Source organism: Pecten maximus, chromosome 8 (assembly GCF_902652985.1).
Source record: "Pecten maximus chromosome 8, xPecMax1.1, whole genome shotgun sequence".
Lineage (NCBI taxonomy): Eukaryota > Metazoa > Mollusca > Bivalvia > Pectinida > Pectinidae > Pecten > Pecten maximus.
The window spans coordinates 22,450,524-22,473,040 of record NC_047022.1 but is presented as its reverse complement, the minus strand read 5'-3'; the positions used below and the strand labels follow the sequence as shown (position 1 = coordinate 22,473,040).

The 22,517-nt window shown below is 37.0% G+C and overlaps 2 protein-coding genes across 2 annotated transcripts; one reads left to right on the top strand and one right to left on the bottom strand.

Moving 5' to 3' along the window:
• Positions 1-400: 400 nt before the first annotated feature.
• On the bottom strand, positions 401-12,608 carry LOC117332798 (39S ribosomal protein L44, mitochondrial-like). The gene is made up of 10 exons (XM_033891834.1): positions 12,524-12,608; positions 10,082-10,202; positions 9,561-9,647; positions 9,253-9,359; positions 8,421-8,496; positions 3,659-3,743; positions 2,778-2,849; positions 2,272-2,420; positions 1,307-1,389; positions 401-931 (listed from the first exon to the last, which is right to left on the bottom strand). The coding sequence occupies exons 1-10, from the start codon at positions 12,597-12,599 to the stop codon at positions 756-758; spliced, it is 1,032 nt and encodes a 343-aa protein (XP_033747725.1). The 5' UTR covers positions 12,600-12,608; the 3' UTR covers positions 401-755.
• Positions 12,609-12,802: 194 nt separating this feature from the next.
• Positions 12,803-21,246, top strand: LOC117332795. Its single transcript, XM_033891831.1, has 3 exons — positions 12,803-12,921; positions 17,889-18,000; positions 19,325-21,246. The coding sequence occupies exons 1-3, from the start codon at positions 12,854-12,856 to the stop codon at positions 19,487-19,489; spliced, it is 345 nt and encodes a 114-aa protein (XP_033747722.1). The 5' UTR covers positions 12,803-12,853; the 3' UTR covers positions 19,490-21,246.
• Positions 21,247-22,517: the final 1,271 nt, after the last annotated feature.

The window sequence follows — 22,517 nt, the reverse complement described above, 5'->3', positions numbered from 1 at the left end:
GTAAAAAGGATTGAATGCTATAAAGATGAAGGGACAGAGGATGGACGCTGCGCCATTGGAAAAGACCATCACCAGCCCTTCAGGCCAGGTGAGCTAAAAATGTGTTGCTCTTCGGCATGTCTCTGATTACAACTTTCTCAAGGTCACTGGAATGTTTATATTCATTTATTACATCATCAGAGCTTCAGTGCGAGATACTACATATTGATAGTGTTTATGGTCATTGAAGTCAAAGATCTTCCACCTCAAATCTTAAACTCACTTCTCTGACTAATGACAGGTGAGCAATATAGGCCCATTGGGCCTCTTGTTTAGTCTCAAGTCTTATTTTTTTTAATTCATGTCGTTATTTTTAATACATGGTGAATCTGCAAAGAAAATTCAAGAAAATGAAATCAAATATTCTTCAAGTATCTATTTTATTGTCAATCTCAACCATTACATATTAGAAACTAATTGCTAGGAAAATTCAACAGCTATAAATACAGCTACATATTGTTCTTATTGTTACCAATATCAAAGGGAGATAATCCTTTGTACCCAGCGCAATACACCTGATGCTGCCAGCTTTAACTGTGTATATGTACTGAAGTTAAAGTTGACCTCTGAATCAGAGTATCAATGCATTCCTTACACAATAAAGAACAAGTCTGTCAACTCACAATATGATCATATTCATATACTTGTGGCTTACTGTGATGTCAGCATTTTCATGGGTCCAATGACGATATAAATATTTAATTGTTTATTTAACCTCAGGATCCCGCATAAATTTCACTAATACTGGCATTTTTCCTTTCATAATCTATCTGTAAATTTTCCACTGCCTCACGAAATTTTAATGGTGACCTGTTGTCCTGAGTGTTCATAAATTTTTTCAATGCATCACGTGCCGCCATCTCCTCTGCTATCAACACAGTTTCACCAGGAGCTACAACATATAAATATGTATGGTTACAATCTACTTTTTATCTACACAAGAAATCATAATTTCTTAACTGGAGCTACAACTCAAAAGTTTTAAATTTAATACCCTGTATTACCATATGCTTCCAAATAAAATATTCTGTAAGGAAAATCATTGAAGGGGTGTGACTCCAAGAGAAATTAAAAAAATGAAAAATAAATTGTGAAGTACACAGCTGTTTTAATAGGTACTTTGTGAAAAAAGTTTCATCAAAAGTGATTGAGAGAATAACTTGTCTCCAGAAAGACACTTGGATTCCAGTATACCCAGCTTCACTTACCTCCCCTATTGCTAACTGATATGAAAATTTGATAATGAAAGTAAATACGTAGTCCATACCTCTTCCTATAAGCTTCCTATCACTATACAGCCCTACATGGTACACAGACAGAACTGTTGATGCACCAGATTTCCATATCAACCTGCAAAAAAAAATATAAAGAAAAAAATGTGGTAATATACATATACCCGGTACACAGCTTAATAAAATCAACCTGCAACAAATACAATCACAAATAGAGTGATATACTTTTGGTGAATATACAGACTAAATTTTAAGAAAACTAGACTTAAATTCTCCCACAGCCACTTGACATCCCAAAATACAGTTTGGTGAGGATCACATCAGCAGTTCCTGAGATTAGCTAGTTACATTGCATTGGGACGGGACGGGACGGGACGGGACTGGGGGCACAGGAAAACTCACACAATACACATAATTTGATCTCTTTACACATTTGATCCTAAATCTGTCTACACTGTCTGCCATTCTTACATTTTATAATCACAGGTCACCTATGGATTTGAAAAAAAATTATGATTTTGTTATTCCTGAAGTCATTAGATCAATTTGCTAGTTTGATCAGTTCTGCAGCCAAAATGTTCATTACTTAGTTACAAATGCATGTAATGTGAGGATACAATCATCAAAGATGTATTATCTTTCACAATGATATAGTGTTTACTAGGATCTGATTTTATTTAAATACCGAGGTATGTCTCTGCTGTAGTGGGATAATAGTAAAATACATGGTAGGTAATTGATTGTGTGATGATACTATATTTCTGTTAAATTTCACAGGGCTAATGTTTCATGGTTGTCTTAGTCAGACCAAGACGGTATTAAATTTCGCACAAAATTTATTTTTTAACTGTATTTAATTATTACAGATATAGCAAAAATAAATCCTCTGCGAATATTACCAGCAATAAAGTAAATGCATCATTTATCTAAGTCTGACATTGATACCAGATAAAATATTAAAATATTTCCTGAAGTATTTACAAGATACATCTGTATTTACCTCGGTTCTGGAGGTGACATGCCCATCTTTTTTAGTATGTCCGTAAGCAGTCCCATAGGGTTGACAACATCCCAGATCTCATTTATATCCTCTGCCGCAAGCTGGACGATGATAAAGTCTCTCACAAAGGCTTCAGCTCGAGCAACATCCTGAAAACAGGTATAACTTCCCAGAATTATCTCTGTAGAGAAACACATACTGTCCAAGTTGAAATCTGCCTGCCTTATATAGAAATTAATTTGAAAGATTACTCTCAAATTATTTATTTTTGTGATAAACAGAACCTTCCACTTGTGACTTAATAATGTGGAATTTATCAAACTCCTTCTATAATTTGGTTTAAACAGTATTTTATTTTGTAAACAGCAAAGTTGTACACATTACATGAATGTAAGGATTCGAAAACAAGCCTAAAGCTTATGTTAATTCGTCTTCTATAATTTGATACATGTATATCAAATTACCAAATCTACTTTGATAAATTCCAATAACCAATAAGTCCTTACCTGGCTTTCTGCCAGAGCTCCAATCACAGCCTTCATTGTAATACAGTAATCTTCCTCTGAGGGTGGATATTCCTGAAATTCAAAAAAAAACAACGATCCAAAGTAGTAAACTTTAATTCAAAATGAGCTAGAATTCTGAAGGAGTTAGGCACAATAATTTTGAAAAGCATGCAAGTCCCTAATTTCATTTTGATTCTTGGTGTTTACACCAAGAAGAATACTAATTCTTGCCTAAAAATTTTTCTTTTGTCTTATATTTCCAAAAAATCAATGTTAAATCCTTGTAGAGAGTATCACTCTAGTCCGAGATATGAAGCCAGCTAGGGTGTAAGGGAAACAATGATAATAATTTGAAGTTCTGGTTAGTACCACCTATCACAACAACATAGCTATTTTAAGGTGGTTCACTTTTATTACCTCTGGTTATAGGGCATTTAGCCATGTTCAACTAACATCATGATCACATACTGAATTTACAGAGTTTGGTTTGGTTTCTTTTATTTAACGTCTCATTAACAGCCAGGATCATTTAAGGGTGTGCCGGGTTTTTGGAGGTGGAGGAAAGCGGGAAAACCCAGAGAAAAACCACCACCCTACGGTCAGTACAAGGCAACGGCCCGATGTGGGTTTCAGACTCGTGACCCAGAGGTGGAAGGCTAGTGATAAAGTGTTGGTACACATTAACCACTCGGCCACTGCGGCCCCCTAATTCACAGAGTAGTTGACTGAAACACTATACAGTAAAGTGTTCAAGGATACAGTGTCTGTGCTGGGACTTGAACTAATGACCCTTCGATCATGAAGCCCTACACCCAACCACTAGACAACAGTGACTTCTTACCACTGTGCCTCCAGATCAACAGACTAGGACAAATAATTACCATTTTCATAATGATGTCCTTTAGACCTAGCTGACTCCCTATGTAGGCGAACATCTCATCAGATACAAGGTAGTCATGGATAGCACTGAAAATCAAAACAGTGGTGTTAATTCAGGGTTGTCAGCTATAAAGAGTATATTCATGATACACTGATATGGTTATGCTCATCTGATACAGTAATATGGTTATACTCACTCAATATAGTAATACGGTTATGCTCACTCAATACAATGATATGGTTATGCTCACTCAATATAGTAATACGGTTATGCTCACTCAATACAATGATATGGTTATGCTCACTCAATACAGTGATATGGTTATGCTCATCTGATACAGTAATATGGTTATGCTCACTCAATACAATGATATGGTTATGCTCATCTGATACAGTAATATGGTTATGCTCATCTGATACAGTAATTTGGTTATGCTCACTCAATATAGTAATACGGTTATGCTCACTCAATACAATGATATGGTTATGCTCACTCAATACAATGATATGGCTATGCTCAGCTGATACCGTAATATGGTTATGCTCACTCAATACAATGATATGGTTATGCTCATTCAATACAATGATATGGCTATGCTCACTCAATACAATGATATGGTTATGCTCACTCAATACAATGATATGGTTATGCTCACTCAATACAATGATATGGTTATGCTCACTCAAAACAGTAATATGGTTATGCTCACTCAATACAATGATATGGTTATGCTCAGTCAATACAATGATATGGTTATGCTCACTCAATACAATGATATGGCTATGCTCACTCAATACAATGATATGGCTATGCTCACTGATACAGTGATATGGCTATGCTCACCTGATACAGTAATATGGCTATGCTCACTGATACAGTAATATGGCTATGCTCACTGATACAGTGATATGGCTATGCTCACTGATACAGTAATATGACTATGCTCACTGATACAGTGATATGGCTATGCTCACCTGATAAAGTGATATGGCTATGCTCACTGATACAGTAATATGACTATGCTCACTGATACAGTAATATGACTATGCTCACTGATACAGTAATATGGCTATGCTCACTGATTCAGTAATATGACTATGCTCACCTGATAAAGTGATATGGTTATGCTCACCTGATCAGTTATATGGTTATGCTCACTGATACAGTAATATGACTATGCTCACTGATACAGTGATATGACTATGCTCACCTGATACAGTAATATGACTCTGCTCACTGATACAGTAATATGGCTATGCTCACCTGATACAGTTATATGGCTATGCTCACTGATACAGTAATATGACTATGCTCACTGATACAGTAATATGACTACGGTATGCTCACTGATACAGTAATATGGCTATGCTCACTGATACAGTGATATGGCTATGCTCACCTGATAAAGTGATATGGTTATGCTCACCTGATCAGTTATATGGTTATGCTCACTCAATACAATGATATGGCTATGCTCATCTGATACAGTGATATGGTTATGCTCATCTGATACAGTGATATGGCTATGCTCACTCAATACAATGATATGGCTATGCTCATCTGATACAGTGATATGGTTATGCTCACCTGATACAGTGATATGGTTATGCTCACTGATACAGTAATATGGCTATGCTCACTGATACAGTGATATGGTTATGCTCATCTGATACAGTGATATGGCTATGCTCACTCAATACAATGATATGGTTATGCTCATCTGATACAGTAATATGGTTATGCTCATCTGATACAGTAATTTGGTTATACTCACTCAATATAGTAATACGGTTATGCTCACTCAATACAATGATATGGTTATGCTCACTCAATACAATGATATGGTTATACTCATCTGATACAGTGATATGGCTATGCTCATCTGATACCCTAATATGGTTATGCTCACTCAATACAATGATATGGTTATGCTCATTCAATACAATGATATGGCTATGCTCACTCAATACAATGATATGGTTATGCTCACTCAATACAATGATATGGTTATGCTCACTCAATACAATGATATGGTTATGCTCACTCAAAACAGTAATATGGTTATGCTCACTCAATACAATGATATGGTTATGCTCAGTCAATACAATGATATGGTTATGCTCACTCAATACAATGATATGGCTATGCTCACTCAATACAATGATATGGCTATGCTCACTGATACAGTAATATGACTATGCTCACTGATACAGTGATATGGCTATGCTCACCTGATAAAGTGATATGGCTATGCTCACTGATACAGTAATATGACTATGCTCACTGATACAGTAATATGACTATGCTCACTGATACAGTAATATGGCTATGCTCACTGATTCAGTAATATGACTATGCTCACCTGATAAAGTGATATGGTTATGCTCACCTGATCAGTTATATGGTTATGCTCACTGATACAGTAATATGACTATGCTCACTGATACAGTGATATGACTATGCTCACCTGATACAGTAATATGACTCTGCTCAATGATACAGTAATATGGCTATGCTCACCTGATACAGTTATATGGCTATGCTCACTGATACAGTAATATGACTATGCTCACTGATACAGTAATATGACTACGGTATGCTCACTGATACAGTAATATGGCTATGCTCACTGATACAGTGATATGGCTATGCTCACCTGATAAAGTGATATGGTTATGCTCACCTGATCAGTTATATGGTTATGCTCACTCAATACAATGATATGGCTATGCTCATCTGATACAGTGATATGGTTATGCTCATCTGATACAGTGATATGGCTATGCTCACTCAATACAATGATATGGCTATGCTCATCTGATACAGTGATATGGTTATGCTCACCTGATACAGTGATATGATTATGCTCACTGATACAGTAATATGGCTATGCTCACTGATACAGTGATATGGTTATGCTCATCTGATACAGTGATATGGCTATGCTCACTCAATACAATGATATGGCTATGCTTACTTATACAGTAATATGGCTATGCTCACTGATACACTGATATGGCTATGCTCACCTGATACAGTAATATGACTATGCTCACTGATACAGTAATATGACTATGCTCACTGATACAGTAATATGGCTATGCTCACCTGATACAGTAATATGGCTATGCTCACTGATACAGTGATATGACTATGCTCACTGATACAGTGATATGACTATGCTCACTGATACAGTGATATGACTATGCTCACTGATACAGTGATATGACTATGCTCACTGATGCAGTGATATTGCTATGCTCACTGATACAGTAATATGGCTATGCTCACCTGATACAGTAATATGACTATGCTCACTGATACAGTAATATGACTATGCTCACTGATACAGTAATATGACTATGCTCACTGATACAGTAATATGGCTATGCTCACCTGATACAGTAATATGGCTATGCTTACTGATACAGTAATATGACTATGCTCACTGATACAGTAATATGACTATGCTCACTGATACAGTGATATGACTATGCTCACTGATACAATGATATGGCTATGCTCACTGATACAGTGATATGACTATGCTCACTGATACAGTGATATGACTATGCTCACCTGATACAGTAATATGGCTATGCTCACTGATTCAGTAATATGACTATGCTCACTGATACAATGATATTGCTATGCTCACCTGATAAAGTGATATGGCTATGCTCACCTGATACAGTAATATGGCTATGCTCACTGATACAGTAATATGGCTATGCTCACTGATACAGTAATATGCCTATGCTCACTGATGCAGTGATATGGCTATGCTCACTGATACAGTGATATGGCTATGCTCACTGATACAGTGATATGGTTATGCTCACTGATGCAGTGATATTGCTATGCTCACCTGATACAGTAATATGGCTATGCACACCTGATACAGTAATATGACTATGCTCACTGATACAGTAATATGAATATGCTCACTGATACAGTAATATGACTATGCTCACTGATACAGTAATATGGCTATGCTCACTGATACAGTAATATGACTATGCTCACTGATACAGTGATATGGCTATGCTCATCTGATACAGTAATATGGTTATGCTCATCTGATACAGTAATATGACTATGCTCACTGATACAGTAATATGACTATGCTCACTCAATACAGTAATATGGCTATGCTCACCTGATACAGTGATATGGTTATGCTCACTGATACAGTAATATGACTATGCTCACTCAATACAGTAATATGACTATGCTCACTGATACAGTAATATGACTATGCTCACTCAATACAGTAATATGACTATGCTCACTGATACAGTAATATGACTATGCTCACTGATACAGTAATATGACTATGCTCACTGATACAGTAATATGGTTATACTCACCTGATACAGTAATATGACTATGCTCACTGATACAGTAATATGACTATGCTCACTGATACAGTAATATGGCTATGCTCACTGATACAGTAATATGACTATGCTCACTGATACAGTGATATGGCTATGCTCACTGATACAGTAATATGGTTATACTCACCTGATACAGTAATATGACTATGCTTACTGATACAGTAATATGACTATGCTCACTGATTCAGTAATATGACTATGCTCACTGATACAGTGATATGACTATGCTCACCTGATAAAGTGATATGGCTATGCTCACTGATACAGTAATATGGCTATGCTCACTGATACAGTAATATGACTATGCTCACTGATACAGTAATATGACTATGCTCACTGATACAGTAATATGACTATGCTCACCTTATGCCTTCCTCAAACATCTGTGGATACATCGCCCGAAGGTATGCCTTCACATACCTGGACGTCAGCTGTTCTCCTGTTAACACAGAACAGTATCAGAATACACACACGATTATCTCATATATATGCAGATGTACAGTATATAATGGTATTCTCATCAATGAGTTCTCATGCACAATCCAGTGCTAAATTTTTGGTCTTTTCTTATCATCAGACAGTATTTGGCATAAAATGATGTCATATCAAACAATATCATAGCCCATTATTTATCTGTCCATCAAATAATCCAAGGGAGGAAATTCAGTCAAATTTAAGAATTTACCTGGTATTGGACACAACATACATTGAATTAAATTCACAAGTTTAGATTTTAATTGCCAGCTGTTTGGCTGCTACATTGTATTCTTTCTATAGCCCTCAGTTCTAAATTTATTGTTTTAGCAGTGGAGCTAAATTTGAATTTCATATTGCTTGCATACAACTTATAAGACTAACCAGAGATTGTTTTTGAGATTAGACCAAAAGCATATGTTTCGCTTCTCTTTACTAGGAAAACCCTGAGGTCAACGTCACAATGATCCAATGCACTGCAATTGGTCAATGGGATGATAAACGTGCAAGTATACAGATTTTTTTTCATTAGGTATCTTAAATGATTTTAAAGTTATTGTCTGATAAAAAATTATGTAGTAGACAAATTTGCACTTGGAGAACAAGAAAGAGAACCAGTACTAATACAAAAGGTCTCCCTTCATTCAAGATGCAATAAGATTTTAAAAGCTGGGATGGGGAAACATGAGGTAATGATGCCTACAACAGTGAAATCACTAACCTTGTTCTGCCAGCTGTTCATTGTGTTCCACCGACTCTCCATCTATGTCTAGACTTTCTTCATCTAAAAGAATTTGATTTGCCTTATCTTCTTCTTCTTGATATGATCTGAAAGTAAACAGAAAATGTACACTGTAACAGAAAATTAAACTGAGGAAGCATGGTATGTGTCATGTTCACTGTTAAACTAGTCTGTACGGAGCTTGATTTTTGAGGAGTTTGAACTGATCAGCTAAGGAAATTAAATCCTAATATATCTCAGGTGGTTAGTCAAACCAAATGAAATTAAAACTTTGAGGTAAACATTACCTTAGAACCAAAGCTTTTTTAAGTGCTTCATCTTTAAAGTCTTCACCTAATCTTTTACCAAATGCAAACACCTCAGAATCATAGTTCCTGCAAAAAAAAAAAAAAAAAAAACAATAATACATTTGACATGCTGTACAATGTGAATGAGACAATTGTTTTTATTATGTATATATTGTTTATTCAAATACAGAAGTCGATCTGAAACTGATGAAGCATTTAATGAAGATTTTCAATATACATTGTACCAGGCTTTTTACACAATAATTAAATCAAAGTGTTCCAAAATTTCTAATTTTTGTTCTGATTCGAGTCATACATTGAATAATCTACCAATACACATGATGTACATAGATTATGTTACTATAACAATTGCTTCACAGTGATAAAAAGTGAGTTACAAGAATTGTTAAATTATTAAATGTTTCATTTTTAATTGTATTGAGTCATAAGAAAAAGTATTGTATTGAAGAAGATAGAAGAAATCTAAGAAATTTTACCAAATTATTGGTACATAAACATACCATATTCCGAATGCAGATGGATGCCTTTCAGGTTCTGGTCCAATTCTTTGTCGCTTATAAAATAATTCACTGAGGACAGGACGCCGCCATTTTGGATTTCTTAAAGTTCTTTTACATGTATCTGCAAAATGCAATTAGAAGATTTATTATTATTTTTTTTTATTTTGTTTAATGTATGCGTCCTATTAACAGCCAGGGTCATTTAAGGACGTGCCAGGTTTAGGAAATACCCTATGAACAGCCAAAAGTAAGAACTTCTCAGCACACTTCATTGCGATGCTTAATCCTGTAATAAAAGCAATTTTGAGTATGTTTTTTTTAACATTTTGACATGAAAATCATAGTTATTTAAAAGCATGACTTCAGGGAAACAATAGTCAACAATTCATCATTATAATGTCATACACTTGTCAGCTCTCTTTTTCCCTACACAGGTAAAGACCAATTTGTCTTTTTCCAGCCATAATTGGAGATTCCCCTGGGAAATATGTGTATAATAGAGAGCGCAGCTCGAACGGGCGAAGCCCGTTCGCATAGCGAACTTAATGGTAGAGATGTCTCGGAAACCCCCCCTTTTCCCCCAATATACTTAGAGTTCAAAAACTTTCTCAGTAACCGGAAACAGGAAGTCACGAGAAGATCCAGTGTTGCGCAAGACTGTATTCAAAGTCACATTCTCAGGAGATAACAAAATATCAACATTTTAAAAATATGCAAATGTTTGACTTCACACTAGTTAGAATTTGTTAATAAAATTTATCTCGAACAATTTCTTAATTTTTTATATTCAAAACGTAACGGTATAATTTTCAACGAAAATATTTCCGGTGTTTTACGAGTGCAGCTCCGGTCCGTTCGAGTTGCATACCACGTGATGTGTGGACTCGGTAAACTTCGGCAGATCTCGCGGTATTCGAGGAGTCATGTGACCACCGTAAATAAATTAGCATCGAAATCACGGTCTTGATCCTCGAGTTTTAAAAACATTACAATATTATATATATCTTATATATATATCTTACGCTAAATAAAGCATGTATTTAAATTCACATGATATTTGAGGCAGTGATACGACCAGTCTGTTTTACATTTCACACCATCGGAAACTGTACTACGTTCCGCATAGATGAAACAAATCACGTGGGATTTACTATTCTAGTAGACTAGATTATGTGTGCTTGTTTCTCGAATTCCATGGGCACCGGGATTGCTGCGCTCTCACATAGGCCATGCCTAAAATTATATTAGTGTAACAGGAGAGGAGAAAATGTAGCGGCCAGACCGGGGTTCGAACCCGGGACCTCCGAACACTAGCCGGATGTTCTACCAATTGAGCTACCTGGTCACCGATGATCGACCCAGTCCAGTCCCGCTACACACCTCCCTCCTTTTTTCCAAGTCTTCGCCCTCGAAGACACACGAGACCATTATACCACCACCGTGGGTATTTTAGTTGGGCGCCAATTTTGTAACAGGAGAGGAGAAAATGTAGCAGCCAGACCGGGGTTCGAACCCGGGACCTCCGAACACTAGCCGGATGCTCTACCAATTGAGCTACCTGGTCACCGATGATCGACCCAGTCCAGTCCCGCTACAATAGGAAGGAGTAATGAAAAATACCCTGCCTGTGCTGGGGCTCAACTAGCGGCCTTTCGCTCTCAATGCAAACATCCTACCACTAGGCTTAAGGGAAATTTCCGCAGTCTGAGCTAGTAAGATGAACTTATAATCTCTACATTTAGACATGCGAGAATAGGACAGCAATATTAAATGCAACCAAGGCCTTTTTTGTTACCGTGACCCAAAAGGTGTGTGAATCAAAGATGATCAATTATGGTTGATTTAAAAAACAAAACAAAAACCTAGTGATTTTATGTTAGTTTCTTACAAGTCTTACAACATCTGCAGGTATGTCAAGACTTGTGCGTGAAATTACATTAGTTCAAATTTTCTGACGTTCTTGCAATACACTTGAGGTTGGGAAAATGTTCGTTTTCTGTATGGGTCGACTTATGATGTTAAACTCTCACATGCAGCTTTAAAGGCGATATTAACATTAGAACCCCATGGGCTTGTTCGTTTATGCGGACAAACCGGTTCATTCAGTTTTTAAATGTAATATTTCCAAACAAATATCTTGACGGACCTGCAAATGTTAATACAGGCCTCGGGAGTCTTTGTCAAGGCTCGTCAAAAAAAAAATCACCAGGTCCGTCTTTATTTCATAAACGAACAAGACCGGTCTAACCGTTTGGACCGCAAAAATGAAAACGGATTTAGCTAGCTTATTAGCCTGAAATGTGACATCGAACAAGCCCGAGTAAAGGTCAAGACTTGCTCACCAAACATGGTTGGTGCACATCAGCCATAACTATTGCCAAAGAAGTCTGAAATGCGAATAAATATGTAATACACCACTACAAGAACAGTCACATCAATTACCCTTAAGGAAAGCTGTTTCTATTATTAACTTCGATTTTCGCATAAGCTGTAACCGCATGCACATGCGAGCCGCCATATTTGTTTTCATTATAAATTTAGTTTCGCACAAACAAATAAGATTTATCATAGAAGTGTAAATTGATTCAGAAATTTCGACAGAAGTGTAGTCTTAAATACTTCCACATTTTTCATCTCTCGTTTAAATCACTGCAAAATATCGCATCACATTTTCTCGGTTTTTGCATATAATACGAAACTAATATATACCAGAACAGTCGCATTCGGTCGACCAAGGTTAAGGTCAACTGTGTTGGAGAAGGCTCAGTGAAGATGCGACTCACATGTGTATTGGGGTATTTCAAAAGATACAAAAGTCTTGGCGGACAGCCGTTTGCAGGGTAAAGTAGTCTAATCATACGTCAGCTATTTCTCTTTAAGTTTATTTTATCTCTGTCGTACTTGTATTTATAAAAGTTTGGGTGGAGAGGGAGGGGGTAGCTTAGCAGGAGCACAGGTGCATGCATAGAACTATATGATGTGAATTTTTAGCCCACCATCATCAGATGGTGGGCTATTCAAATCGCCCTGCGTCCGTGGTCCGTCGTCCGTCCCTCCGTCCGTCCGTCCGTCCGTCCGTCCGTCCGTCCGTAAACAATTCTTGTTATCGCTAATCCTCAGAAAGTACTGAAGGGATTTTTAGCCCACCATCATCAGATGGTGGGCTATTCAAATCGCCCTGCGTCCGTGGTCCGTCGTCCGTCCGTCCCTCCGTCCCTCCGTCCGTAAACAATTCTTGTTATCGCTATTTCTCAGAAAGTACTGAAGGGATCTTTCTCAAATTTCATATTTAGGTTCCCCTTGGTGCCTAGTTATGCATATTGCATTTTGAGACCAATCTGAAAACAACATGGCCGACAGGCAGCCATCTTGGATTTTGACAATTGAAGTTTGTTATCGCTATTTCTCAGAAACTAATAAGGGACTCTTTCTGAAATTTCATATGTAGGTCCCCCTCAGTGCCTAGTTATGCATATTGTATTTTGAGACTAATCGGAAAACAACATGGCCGACAGGCAGCCATCTTGGATTTTGACAATTGAAGTTTGTTATCGCTATTTCTGAGTAAGCACTGAAGGGATCTTTCTGAAATTTCATATAAAGGTTCCTCTTGGTGCCTAGTTATGCATATTGCATTTTGAGACCAATTGGAAAACAACATGGCCGACAGGCAGCCATCTTGGATTTTGACAATTGAAGTTTGTTATCGCTATTTCTCAGAAACTAATGAAGGGATCTTTCTGAAATTTCATATGTAAGTTCCTCTCAGTGACTAGTTATGCACATTGAATTTTGAGACTAATCGGAAAACAACATGGCCGACAGGCAGCCATCTTGGATTTTGACAATTGAAGTTTGTTATCGCTATTTCTCAGAAACTTATGAAGGGATCTTTCTGAAATTTCATATAAAGGTTCCTCTTGGTGCCTAGTTATGCATATTGCATTTTGAGACCAATTGGAAAACAACATGGCCGACAGGCAGCCATCTTGGATTTTGACAATTGAAGTTTGTTATAGCTATTTCTCAGAAACTTATGAAGGGATCTTTCTGAAATTTCATATGTAGGTTTCCCTCGGTACCTAGTTATGCATATTGCATTTTGAGACTAATCTGAAAACAACATGGCCGACAGGCAGCCATCTTGGATTTTGACAATTGAAGTTTGTTATAGCTATTTCTCAGAAACTTATGAAGGGATCTTTCTGAAATTTCAATTGTAGGTTTGCCTCGGCGCTTAGTTATGCATATTGCATTTTGAGACTATTCGGAAAACAACATGGCCGACAGGCAGTCATCTTGGATTTTGACAATTGAAGTTTGTTATCGCTATTTCTCAGAAAGTACTGAAGGGATCTTTCTCAAATTTCATATGTAGGTTTCCCTCAGTGCGTAGTTATGCATATTGCATTTTGAGACCAATCGAAAAACAACATGGCCGACAGGCAGCCATCTTGGATTTTGACAATTGAAGATTGTTATCGCTATTTATCAGAAATTGCTGAAAGGATCTTTCTGAATTTCATTTGTAGGTTGCCCTCTGTGTCTAGTTATGCATATTGGATTTTGAGAACAGTCAGAAAACAACCTGGCTGACAGGCAGCCATCTTGTATTTTGAACATTGAAGTTTGTTATCGCTATTGTACAGAAGGTACTGAAGGGATTTTTCTCAAATTTCATATGTACGTTCCCCTTGGTCCCTGGTATTGCATTTTGGGACCAATCGGAAAACAACATGGCCGACAGACAGCCATTATTGCTAAATCTTAAATTTTATATATAGGTTGCCCTTGTTTGAAAAGTACTAGAGGGCTGTTTCTGAATTTACACAGATTAGTAAGACTTAGAGGAAGGGAAAAGTAGAGAAAAGATCAATCTGACATGGAACCTATAAAGATCATTCAATGGTGGGCGCCAAGATCCCTCTGGTTCTCAAATTTCATATGTATGTTCCCCTTGGTGTCTAGTTATGCATATTGCATTTTGAGACCAATCGGAAAACAACATGGCCGACAGGCAGCCATCTTGGATTTTGACAATTGAAATTTGTTATCGCTATTTCTGAGAAAGTACTGAAGGGATCTTTCTCAAATTTCATATGTATGTTCCCCTTGGTGCCTAGTTATGCATATTGCATTTTGAGACCAATCGGAAAACAACATGGCCGACAGGCAGCCATCTTGGATTTTGATAATTGAAGTTTGTTATCGCTATTTCTGAGAAAGTACTGAAGGGATCTTTCTCAAATTTCATATGTATGTTCCCCTTGGTGCCTTGTTATGCATATTGCATTTTGAGACCAATCGGAAAACAACATGGCCGACAGGCAGCCATCTTGGATTTTGATAATTGAAGTTTGTTATCGCTATTTCTGAGAAAGTACTGAAGGGATCTTTCTCAAATTTCATATGTATGTTCCCCTTGGTGCCTAGTTATGCATATTGTATTTTGAGACCAATCGGAAAACAACATGGCCGACAGACAGCCATCTTGGATTTTGATAATTGATGTTTGTTATCGCTATTTCTGAGAAAGTACTGAAGGGATCTTTCTCAAATTTCATATGTAGGCTCCCCTTGGTGCCTAGTTATGCATATTGCATTTTGAGACCAATCGGAAAACAACATGGCCGACAGGCAGCCATCTTGGATTTTGATAATTGAAGTTTGTTATCGCTATTTCTGAAAAAGTACTGAAGGGATCTTTCTCAAATTTCATATGTATGTTCCCCTTGGTGCCTTGCTATGCATATTGCATTTTGAGACCAATCGGAAAACAACATGGCCAACAGGCAGCCATCTTGGATTTTGACAATTGAAGTTTGTTATCGCTATTTCTGAGAAAGTACTGAAGGGATCTTTCTCAAATTTCATATGTAGGTTCCCCTCGGTGCCTAGTTATGCATATTGCATTTTGAGACCAATCGGAAAACAACATGGCCGACAGGCAGCCATCTTAGATTTTGACAATTGAAGTTTGTTATCGCTATTTCTCAGAAAGTAATGAAGGGATCTTTCTCAAACGTTTTTGTAAGTTCCCCTTGGTCTGTAGTTCTACATATTGCATCTTGGGACCAATAGGAAAACAACATGGCCGACAGGCAGCCATCTTGGATTTTGACAATTGAAGTTTGTTATCGCTATTTTTCAGAAATTGCTGAAGGGATCTTTCTGAAATTTCATTTGTAGGTTGCCCTCTGTGCCTAGTTATACATATTGGATTTTGAGACCAGTCAGAAAACAACCTGCCCGACAGGCAGCCATCTTGTATTTTGACAATTGAAGTTTGTTATCGCTATTTTACAGAAGGTACTGAAGGGATCTTTCTCAAATTTCATATGTAGGTTCCCTTTGGTCCCTGGTGTTGCATTTTGGGACCAATCCGAAAACAACAGACAGCAATTATCGCTAAATCTTAAATTTTATATATAGGTTCCCCTTGTTTGAAAAGTACTAGAGGGCTGTTTCTGAATTTACAGATTAGTAAGACTTAGAGGAAGGGAAAAGTAGAGAAAAGATCAATCTGACATGGAACCTATAAAGATCATTCAATGGTGGGCGCCAAGATCCCTCTGGGATCTCTTGTATTTATTTTTATATATATGGCAGGGGTCTGTGTAGTGGTAAAAGTACCAATACACAAACCCCGGTCATGTCTTTGAAGATTCACATTTTATATGCAAATACCTGTATGTGTTTCCCACAGTAAACAGACCCCTGCTATATATATATATATATATATATACAAAATTAAATAAAATTCACATTATGCAAGTGCCTGTGATTATGAGCATGCAATGCACCCCTTTAAAATTTGTGTCTTGTACAACACATGTTGAACTACAAGTCAAATGTATTGCCATATTTGTAATGACTACGTTCCCATGACCTGACAAATAATTTCAGATAGTCTTATCATCACATGATTCACATTACAAATATGGCCTTTTCCCCTTCCCCTAAAGTTAGTTGGCCCATATCAGATTTTTAAAAGGCCAGTAAAACATCTTCGGATTAAGGAAACTGGGGTAGGGGGTATGGAAATAAATAAAGGGAGTCATTTTTGCAAAAAAAATTTGAATCAAAATTCTTTTCAGGAAAATACGTCATAGACAGTATATATCACCAAGTTTCAAAGAGATTTGTCGAAAAATGTAGTAATGTTGAATTGCACATCTTTTAGAGCAAGTATGAAAGAAACATCCTAATTTCACTTTTTCAGCCCCATAGGCTGTCAAGCTTATTTCTTTACTGTTTAGCTTCAAGTAATGATAGAGGGGGACAGAGGGAAGTAAATCTGGTAGGTCTGAAGAATAGCCTATTCCATCTTCCTGGCAAAAAAAGATATTTTAAATTGGTGTAATCAACTTAATACAAAATTCTAAACCCCTATAAAGAAACCAGAATTTGTATATATATAATGACCAGTGCGCATGCTTGACCACAGACCTTTGGAAAGGTACAGCTGGTAGACTCGAGTTATAAAAATGAAAATTTCCCATTTTCTCCCATATTTAGCATCCAACAAATAACTTCAGATGTGGCATTGAGAATCTCCGATGAGATTTTGAAAATCCTGAATTTGATTTCTGTCAGGGTAATTGTTAAGAATTTTTTCAACACTAAGATATGCACACTTGGATGTAAATGTGTAGATTACAATTTCTACAATGTAAGTCCTTAAAATTACAATGTCGGTGAATTGATATACATTTTTGTACATGTATATTTGAACATGTTCATATGACCTTTCAGTTAATCATTAATTTATATCTTTAAATTGTTATTTATCATCTGTGTGTTGCAGGAAAAACAAAGTGATACGAAGAGTTGAAAACACTCACAAGGCAACAGCTGTGAAGAATTTTCTACAGAATGCAAGAAATATGGAAATTATAAGCAAACCCTTCATAACTCATGTAAGATATATATATCCGGAATTATTTGTTTTTAAAATCACTTGATTAAGGCTGACATTTTTAGGTCACCTGAGACAAAGTCAAGTGAACTATTCTAATAGTCTTTTGTCCGTCGTCGTGCGACGTGCATTGTGCGTCCGTAAACAATTTACATTTTCAACTTCTTCTCAAAAACCGCTACACCAAATTCAATGAAATTTGGCAGAAAGCTTCTATGTCTGAAGGTCAACCAAAATTGTGAAAAAGTGTCAAATTGACTAAAACTTCAAAAATCTTCTTCTCTACACTGAGATATGGTGGAATCAAACATTCTTCATCATTGGTAGGGTATTATGGTGCTTTAATCACATTTTCGTCTATTATTTGTTGGATTTCTATTGGAATTCATTCTAACCTGGTAAACATTATTAGCATGGGATAACAGTTTGATGGTGTGCACATGTTGGCCCTGACTGACCCCCAGGGGCTGATGGGCGGGGCCAAAAAGGGTCACATTGACTGAAATTTCAAAAATCTTCTTCTCAATACCAATATATAAGGTAGAATCAAATACATTGCATAGATGGAAGGGTCTGATGGTGCTTTACCAAAATTATGAATTTCATGACCCTGGGGTATTACGTTTGCTCCTGGGGAAGGGGTAAACTTCACTGTAGTTTATATAGGGAAATACATTTTTGACTATTATTTGTTGGATTTGTATTGGAATTCATTCTTACCTGGTTAATATTATCAGCATGGGATAACAGTTTGATGGTATGCTCATGTTGGCCCTGACTGACCACCAGGGGCTGATGGGCATGTCCAAAAAGGGTCAAATTGACTGAAATTTCAAAAATCTTCTTCTCAAGACCCATATAAGGTAGAATCAAATGCTCTTCATAGCTTGAAAGGTCTTATAGTGCTTTATCAAAATTGTGAATTTCATGACCCTGGGGTCTCAAGTTTGCCCATGGGGAGGGGGTAAACTTTACTATAGTTTATAAAGGGAAATCACATTTTTGACTATTATTTGTTTGATTTCTATTGGAATTCATTCTAACTTTCCTAACATTATCAGCATGGGATGGCAGCTTAATGATATGCACATGTTGGCCCTGACAGACCCCATTGGACTGATGGGTGGGGCCAAAAAAGGGTCAATTAGATTAACTGAAATATTTCAAATCTCAGGTGACTGTTAAGGCCCATGGGCCTCTTGTCTTCTTGTAATTAAAAAATGCTTGGTTTCCAATCAAATAACATTAGATTATAATGAATGTTTGAAAATAGCACTGCTGCAAAAATGATATTGGTTTTAAAATTGTTTGATGCTTCATTTCAGGAAGAGGAACATGGATCTGCAAAAGCGTTGAGAAAAGCTGGCTACAGAGAAGATTTTTCTACACAGATAAAGAAAGTGAATGAAGAAAAATGGCTGGAGAAGCGACCTCACTATTCAATAGAAAGTCACCTTGAACAATTAAATATTTCAAAAAAATGGGAATGATGTTGACAATGAACATAATATATATGAACTAAAACTGTACTAGAAAACAAGTGTCAATATATTACCACATGTGATAGCTGTAAAAGGATAATGATATCCTGCTAGTGGAATATTACCACCAGTGGTAGCTGTGTAGCGAGTGATGGTAAACCACTAGTGAAATATTACCACCAGTGGTAGCTGTGTAGCGAGTGTTGGTAAACCACTAGTGGAATATTACCACCAGTGGTAGCTGTATAGCGAGTGTTGGTAATATAAACCACTAGGGGAATATTACCACCAGTGGTAGCTGTATAGCGAGTGATGGTATAAACCACTAGTGGAATATTACCACCAGTGGTAGCTGTATAGCGAGTGATGGTAAACCACTAGAGGAATATTACCACCAGTGGTAGCTGTATAGCGAGTGTTGGTAAACCACTAGAGGAATATTACCACCAGTGGTAGCTGTATAGCGAGTGTTGGTAAACCACTAATGGAATATTACCACCAGTGGTAGCTGTATAGCGAGTGTTGGTAAACCACTAGAGGAATATTACCACCAGTGGTAGCTGTATAGCGAGTGTTGGTTAACCACTAATGGAATATTACCACCAGTGGTAGCTGTATAGCGAGTGATGATAAACCACTAATGGAATATTACCACCAGTGGTAGCTGTATAGCGAGTGATGATAAACCACTAGAGGAATATTACCACCAGTGGTAGCTGTATAGCGAGTGATGGTAAACCACTAGTGGAATATTACCACCAGTGGTAGCTGTATAGCGAGTGATGGTAAACCACTAGAGGAATATTACCACCAGTGGTAACTGTAGTGAGTGATGGTAAACCACTAATGGAATATTACCACCAGTGGTAGCTGTATAGCGAGTGATGGTAAACCACTAGTGGAATATTACCACCAGTGGTAGCTGTATAGCGAGTGATGGTATAAACCACTAGTGGAATATTACCACCAGTGGTAGCTGTATAGCGAGTGATGATAAACCACTAGTGGAATATTACCACCAGTGGTAGCTGTATAGCAAGTGATGATAAACCACTAGAGGAATATTACTACCAGTGGTAGCTGTATAGCGAGTGTTGGTAAACCACTAGTGGAATATTACCACCAGTGGTAGCTGTATAGCGAGTGTTGGTAAACCACTAGAGGAATATTACCACCAGTGGTAGCTGTATAGTGAGTGTTGGTAAACCACTAGAGGAATATTACCACCAGTGGTAGCTCTGTAGCGAGTGATGGTAAACCACTAGTGGAATATTACCACCAGTGGTAGCTGTGTAGCGAGTGATGGAAAACCACTAATGGAATATTACCACCAGTGGTAGCTGTATAGCGAGTTATGGTATAAACCACTAGTGGAATATTACCACCAGTGGTAGCTGTGTAGCGAGTGATGGTAAACCACTTGTGGAATATTACCACCAGTGGTAGCTGTATAGTGAGTGATGGTAAACCACTAGAGGAATATTACCACCAGTGGTAGCTGTATAGAGAGTGATGGTAAACCACTAGATGTCCACAGTGAAGTTTATATTGCTTATACTTTGCATACACATGTATTCAAATATTCTTACCCCAAGTAAAGTCTACTTTTGTATGGGCTTGGTGGTTGTGATATTTAAAATCTTTACGGAATAACTGTTTGAAATGAGAGATGTGATATATGTCCGAGGGAATTTGTGGTTCATTATTTGTGCATGTGACTGAAACATGAAGTATGATTTGTAAATAAAACTCTGTGATGAGATTTTCATATTGTCATAATTGTATTTTGTCCATGTGATGTTTATGACTACATAGCAGTATCTTAAGCTTCCACAAAGATGCATTACAGAACCAACCAACCCTAATGAACTTTACTTAAAAAAAAAACAGAACCAGCATATGAAAGCTGGCTGAGAGAGAAGGGTTGAAATGTAAGTAAAAAGGTTGAGTATTACAAGGAATTTATGGATGTATCTTGAAGACCTAACATGGAAACCATTAACAACTTTTTATTTGGCCAGCAAATACCTGGGATTAAGCTCTATAAATTTCCTTATATATATGGGTGACCTTGACTTATTTTCAATGCATAACCTACAAGAGTTAAATATGTAAAAACCAAAACTGTTTAAGAATACTCCTCTCAACTTTCAACATGTACAGATCAGGGTACTTATCTTGCCATTGTTTCTTACTATTCATATGAGGGATTCAAGACTTTTCGCCTTTTGAATGTGAAAATATCGGATGTTCATATCATGATGTGTTGGAATGGCCTATTCATTATATATGGACACAAAGGATGCATGTCTTTATATATGAGAACAAACGATGTCCTGGTCATTATACTGAGAGAACAAAATATGTCCTGGACATTATACGCGAGAACAAAATATGTCCTGGTCATTATACGTGAGAACAAAAGATGTCCTGGTCATTATATGTGAGAACAAAAGATGTCCCGGTCATTATACGTGAGAACAAACGATGTCCTGGTCATTATAGATGAGAACAAAAGATGTCACGGTCATTATATGTGAGAACAAAGGATGTCCTGGCCATTATATGTGAGAACAAAGGATGTCCTGGTCATTATATGTGAGAACAAACGATGTCCTGGTCATTATACGGGAGAACAAAAGATTGTGTCTTCGTCATTATACGTGAAAACAAAAGATGTCCTGGTCATTATATGTGACAACAAATGATGTCCTGGTCATTATATGTGAGAACAAAAGATGTTCTGGTCATTATACTTGTGAACAAAAGATGTCCTGTTCATTATACTTCGAGAACAAAAGATGTCCTGATCATTATACGTGAGAACAAAAGATTGTGTCTTCGTCATTATACGTGAGAACAAATGATGTCCTGGTCATTATACGTGAGAACAAACGATGTCCTGGTCATTATATGTGAGAACAACAGATGTCCTGGTCATTATACGTTTAAAAGAACAAATGATTCCCGGTCATTATACGTGAGAACAAATGACGTCCTGGTCATTATACGTGAGAACAAAGGATGTCCTGGTCAT

Bases quoted from the DNA above. Each gene is read 5' to 3' on its own strand.
- LOC117332798 (XM_033891834.1), bottom strand. From the start codon at position 12,599: ATGGCGGCTCGCATGTGCATGCGGTTACAGCTTATGCGAAAATCGAAG. The intron at 10,203-12,523 runs GTAATTGATGTG...TGCATTTTGCAG, and splicing joins AGAAACAGCTTTCCTTAAGG to ATACATGTAAAAGAACTTTA. The intron at 2,850-3,658 runs GTAATTATTTGT...TTTGAATTTCAG, and splicing joins AGGACATCATTATGAAAATG to GAATATCCACCCTCAGAGGA.
- LOC117332795 (XM_033891831.1), top strand. From the start codon at position 12,854: ATGCGACTCACATGTGTATTGGGGTATTTCAAAAGATACAAAAGTCTT. The intron at 12,922-17,888 runs GTAAAGTAGTCT...TGTGTGTTGCAG, and splicing joins GGCGGACAGCCGTTTGCAGG to GAAAAACAAAGTGATACGAA. The intron at 18,001-19,324 runs GTAAGATATATA...GCTTCATTTCAG, and splicing joins GCAAACCCTTCATAACTCAT to GAAGAGGAACATGGATCTGC.